The 5,908-nt window shown below is 34.5% G+C and overlaps 1 protein-coding gene across 1 annotated transcript; it reads right to left on the bottom strand.

Annotated features, from left to right (window-relative positions):
• Positions 1 to 424: 424 nt before the first annotated feature.
• On the bottom strand, positions 425 to 3,526 carry LOC115975102 (cytochrome P450 81Q32-like). The gene is made up of 2 exons (XM_031095746.1): positions 2,441 to 3,526; positions 425 to 1,217 (listed from the first exon to the last, which is right to left on the bottom strand). Exons 1-2 carry the CDS (start codon positions 3,356 to 3,358, stop codon positions 597 to 599), a joined length of 1,539 nt encoding a protein of 512 aa, XP_030951606.1. The 5' UTR covers positions 3,359 to 3,526; the 3' UTR covers positions 425 to 596.
• Positions 3,527 to 5,908: the final 2,382 nt, after the last annotated feature.

Below are 5,908 nucleotides of genomic sequence, written 5' to 3'. Positions count from 1 at the left end.
ACTGAATTGAATGACTCACACATCCCAGATATAAATGTGTCATGTGTGTGCATAAATGCTACAGATAAGAATTAATATACCCGTAACTTCTCTAACGGAATATGTACATATCTTCTCACTCCCCAGTTGACATTTGTACTAGCTAGTAGATATGTATGCAAACTATGGAATTAGTATAACCAAGTTGCTCTATGATTGTGGTGAAATATAGGAATCTTAAATACTCAACTCAACAGTTCATACTCAGTATATGGGAATGAAACAAAGAAAATTTAAGAATAAATTTTGGAATAGGAACATTACATCTTCCAGGAAATTAATTCAGGTTAATTAATTAGGGTTGACTGGGATATTTTTGAAATATAGGAAATTAATTAGGATAAAGTTCCATAAAATTTCAAGAATATGTGACTGTGGTTTAAGCATGAAAGTCTACAACTAAATTTAGTTTACATACTATATTGTTCTTATAAAATTCTTATTTGTTCTAATAATCAACCATATAACAAAGGAGATTCAGACCGTTCTCATATGCCTATACCAAAGTGCTTTGCATAATACATGATATTAGGAAATTGCATAGTTATATATGGAATTCACAAATCATAGAGGAGGTTGATCATAGTTTGGCGTGGTTTGCACAGAGCTTCCAATGGCTCAGCTCTGGGTATGACAATCCCTGCTTCCTCCAACATGTTGATTTCACTCTCACCAATCTTGTCCCACTCGAAACACTGAATCAGTGCTCCTAATGCCAACCCTACAACTCGTCTACCTAGAGCAGCTCCAGGACAAGCTCTCCTTCCTACACCAAATGGAAGTAGTTGATAGTGATACCCTTCAGCCTCTACACCTTCAAATCTCTCTGGCCTAAACCTTTCTGGTTCAACCCACAGCTTAGGGTCTCTGTGAATGGTCCACAAGTTGACTAGTAACATTGTGCCTTGTTCCACATGAAAACCACTAACAGTGCATTCTTCAGATGATTCATGTGGTATAAGAAGTGGGGCTGGTGGGAATAGCCTAAGAGTCTCGTCAATCACATTTTGTAGGTAGTTCAGCTTTGTTAAGTCTGATTCATCCAAAAAGCGGGCTTGTCCAACATTTGTGTTTATCTCAGCCCAAGCCTTGTGCATTGTTTCTGGATGCTTAAGAAGAAGTGAGAGTGCCCATTCCATGGTTGTTGATGAAGTTTCAGTCCCAGCAAGTAGCGTTGCCTGCACACACATTTGGAAGAGAGCTACAACTTAAGCATGTATATGGAGTTCAAATAATCGCTAGTACTGCAGATAATACTACTCCATACCTTGATGGTTTACCATCATTTGCAATTGGAGAACTTGGCATGCTACATTATATACATTTAGTGGGGTTTGTATGTAAGCCTTCATTAGTGGGAGCCATTCTAAAAGAAAATCTCATAATACCAATTTTATTGAGTAATGCTACATATACAAGCTATTTTATAATATTTTATAAATGTTAATATGACCAACCTTTTATTGGTTTTTATTTAAACCTACCATTAATATTATTTTTTCATTTACCAATAATTACTCACTACATCAGCAGTTTATAAAATTTTTTATGAAATAATTTGTATTTTTAACATTATTCAATCTTAGACCCTAAGCCTAAAATCCTTAAGGCAGCAGATTAATTGATCAATAGAACAAGTTATTTATTGTATAATATGCACTGTGAAAGGGCCAATTGTTAGTTTATTTAGAGTAATACCACGTTACAAACTATATTACAATATTTATACAAATTATTAATATGACACATTTTTACTAGTTTTTTTTTTTTTTTTGAAATATAATTATAATATACTGCTAATCCCACAGTTTGAACCATTTTCCCTCTAGACCCCTAAGTATTTTGTATATGGGAATGTGCCAATTCAGCTACAAGACCTTTGGCTACTAGTTTTATTTAAACTTATTACTAACATCACATTTTTATTTACAAATAACTACTCACCATACTCACCATATTATAAGTTATATTATAATATTTTTACAAATTATTAATATGATATATTTTTATTAGTTCTTATCTAGACCCATCACTACTATCACATTTTTATTTACTAATAACTACTCATCATATATATTAGTAGTTTATAAAATAATTTGTTACTGTAATATTTTTTATTTATAATTAACTTGTGCATTATCTCAAAAAAAAAAAAAACTTGTGCTTGTGAGTGGTGATAATTCTTTTTTTAATGGACATCTTTATCAAGACTAATGACCAAGAGAACTTAATCTAGACGTTTTTTTTTTTTTTTTTTTTGGTAGAAGATTAGATCAACACTATAGCAGGACAATGATATCAAAAAGGAGCAACCAATAATTCATCATCTGATGGAAATAAATGACCCTAACAGCATAATGTCTCATTTTGTTAGGTTTAACTGATAAAGACGTATACTTACCAGTATAACACTTTTGATAACTTCGTCGGTGTAGAATTCTGGTTCTATCTCTTGCAGTGATAACATAACATCAATTAATGTCATCTTTGTCACTTCATTAACACTTTGACTAGAAGCACTACCTCTTATTCGCTTGTGCTCAACAACGAGATTTTGGAAGAACCTGTCCATTTTCTTCTTTAAAATCACCATCCTCTTCTCCAACCCTTGAAAATCCACCCATTGTAACACTGGCAAAAAATCATTTAAATTTGAACTCCCTAGAAGCTCTGTCACCTCCTTCATGATAATCTGAAACTGCTTGGCTTCTTGGTCCACCACTTCCTTCCCATAATATCGCTTCCCAGCAATTGTCCTCAGCATGATATTGAAATTAAGCTCCAAAAGCTTTGGTCTCAGCTCAACCTTTGTTGGTTTCTCTCTAGAGGAGTCTTGAAACAGTTGCTTCACCAATAGTCTAACCTCGTCTTGGCGAACGCTGGTAAAAATGGCGAGGCGGCTAGTAGAGAAGAGCTCCAGGGTTGTGAGGCGCCTGAGGTTTCGCCAGTGGTCACCGTAGGAGGAGAACCCTATTGTTTTGTAGTTGTAATTAAGGTGTTTCCCGGCTAGCGTTCGAGGGCGGTTTGCAAAGATGATGTCTTTCTTTGTGAAGCATTCTTCTACGGCTGAAGGTGATGAGATTACAAGGACTTTACGCGTCCCACATCGGAGAAATAAGATGTGGCCATATTTCTCAGAGAGTTCATGCAGAGTTCGGTGAAGGGGTTCTTTAAGCAGATGGAGATGACCTATAATAGGTAGGGCAGGTGGGCTTGGAGGGAGGTTTCTTGGGTTTGCATGTCTTTTGAAGACAAACTTTGATACTACAAGTAAGAAGACGAATAAAAGTGCAAAATTAAACCAGGGAGATCCTTCCATTAGTACTAGTACTATTATTATCCTTCCATTAGTACTAGTACTATTACTATTACTCTATTCTTTATGAAGAGTGAAGACTGAGAAGTTACTTATTATAGAGTTTCTCATTTCTAGATATAGTGGCCGGCCCTTCCACTAGGCCATTGCCTAAGCCCCCTTAGTGGAAGGAGGGCCCCAAAATTATGAAAAATTAGTAGAAAGAAAAATTTTAGTTTCAAATGAAAACTCTAAAATATTCTTGTAAATATTGCTATTCCAAAAAATTCTTTTATTTAAACAAAATTAATTATCCCAAAAACATCATCTTTAGGACCTTAGCCTCAAGACAAATCAAAATTCAATTGGATAAATTACAAATTTGATCTAAAAAATTTACTCACAAAACAATCTCAAATCAAAACACAAAAAAAAAAAAAAAAAAAAAAAAATCTCAAATCCCTAAAATTTCCTCATATCTTCTCTCTTTCTCTCTTGCTCTACGCCTCTCTCTCTTAGCTCTTGCTCTCTGCCTTTCTCATTCTTTCTCTACATTAGTTCTACTTTTAAATCTTTTGTTGGTGGCTCATGCTTCCTTCCATCTGATCAGTGATCCGTCTCAACTCTATGCTCTTTAGTAGAGGTGGCAAATGGGCGAGTTGGGTCATAAATGGGTTGGGTGCATAATTATCCATTTATCCATTTATGACCCGTTTATATATAAATTAATTATCCATTATTCGCCCAACCCATTTAATTAGTAACCCACCCATTTAACTCAATATAATCCAAATAAATAAATAACTTTAGAAACTTTCCCCAAAAAGCCATCTCAGAATAAATCCTTTAGAAACTCAAATCCAACATTCTCCACACTTCTATCAAATGCAAAATAATTCGTTCACTTAAAAACCTTTTTTTTTTAAATCTTTTAACCAACTTTTATATAGTCAACAAAGCAATATATCTACACCCAAAATCTTTAACGTAGAACACAGAAGAAATCTGTTGGGCTGCCTAGAAAAACATAGAAACAGAAAAATTACAAGACAGAGAGAGAGAAAGATCTTGGCTGAGACCGAGTTAGAAGAGAGATTGAGTTGGAGAGACCAAGTTAAGAGAGAGAGAGAGAGCTCTGTGTTGTGGTGTCAAAAATTAATGGTTCGCTGTTGTTGTTGTTGAAGAGCAAGCGGCCATGAAGATCAGACTCATCGCGAAGAACAAGCCGGAAAACCAGCTCAAAATCGCGAAAGCCGGCGTGATTAAGCCGTTAATCTTGTTGATTTCCTCGGCCGATCCTCAGCTCCAAGAGTACAGCGTCACGACGATTTTGAATCTCTCGCTCTGCGACCAGAACAAGGAGTTTATAGCCTCCTCCGGCGCAATTAAGCCACTGGTTCGAGCTTTGAGACTGGGAACCCATGGTTTGATTTATGGGTTATGATTGGAATTGTACTTGATTAAGACATTTTTGTTTGGTTGCTCAAAAAAAGGAGGAAAAGAAAACAAAGTGATGCTTTTCTAGGATCCTTTCTTTTTCTTTGCTTTTATTATCAGAAAAATGAAAAATTGGCTATTTTTGCGTTTAGTTGAGTGGTAAAGTTTCCGATTTTGTTTGAACAATCTTATTAGATTCAGAATTCCTATTTCTATCATTTTCCGCTAATTTCTGTCATTTTCCACTACTTTCTTAGTAACCAAACAAGGAGAGATTTGGACTTTTTTGTTGTTGGTGAAAGTAATTTTGTAATCTTAAATTTAGCCTTTTTTAGAATTTTTGTTGTTTATTTAAATTTTAGATGTGTTAGTGGGTATTAGTGGGTTCATCCATTAAGACCCATATAATTAAATAACCTAATGGGTCTTTACCCATTTAACCCAAATATTAAATGGGTTGGGTTAAGACTTATCCAAATAAGGTGGGTAATAGACGGGTTTATGGATATGGATAAAAATTACCACCCCTACTCTCTAGGTATAGACTATATGACTTTTCCTCTGCTCTGCACTCTGCAGATCCAGAATCCAAATTGTGTCGTGGTTTACTGGTTTTATGGATGGAGGCTTATCTTATCTAATATGACTTGTGGCTGTGGGTGGATTGGAGTCTTAGGACTCTTATGTCTTAGGCGTAAATGCTCTTTTCGTCCTTACATTTTGGGGTCATTTCTATTTTAGTTCTTACATTTCTATTTTACCACTTTTAGTCCCTAATCTAATTAACGCTTGTTATTTTAGTCCTTTCCGTCAGCCAACATACGGAAATAGCTGACATGGCTAACGGAAGAATTAAAATATTATTAAAAAAGCCACATCAAATAAAATTATATAAAAAATTTCTAACCATCTTTTTTTTTTTTTTAAAGAAAAGAAATAAATTTATTTTGTTTCTCTTTTTTTGGAAAAAACATGAAGAATCTAGAACATGTATTCTTCCCCGTCAATCATGTTCTTCATTTCCTTCCCAGCAAACCTTGCCCAGAAATTTAAAAAATCTATATATATTTTTTCTCTTTTCTTATATTTCCTTAGCAACAAAACCCATAAAATCAATCAGATTTACAAACACAAAGA

The sequence above is a fragment of the Quercus lobata genome, chromosome 2 (assembly GCF_001633185.2).
Source record: "Quercus lobata isolate SW786 chromosome 2, ValleyOak3.0 Primary Assembly, whole genome shotgun sequence".
NCBI classification, from domain to species: domain Eukaryota; kingdom Viridiplantae; phylum Streptophyta; class Magnoliopsida; order Fagales; family Fagaceae; genus Quercus; species Quercus lobata.
The sequence above is the reverse complement of the archived record's forward strand: the minus strand, read 5'-3'. Positions and strand labels throughout refer to the sequence as shown.

Bases quoted from the DNA above. Each gene is read 5' to 3' on its own strand.
- LOC115975102 (XM_031095746.1), bottom strand. From the start codon at position 3,358: ATGGAAGGATCTCCCTGGTTTAATTTTGCACTTTTATTCGTCTTCTTA. The intron at 1,218-2,440 runs GTAAGTATACGT...ATGTGTGTGCAG, and splicing joins TTATCAAAAGTGTTATACTG to GCAACGCTACTTGCTGGGAC.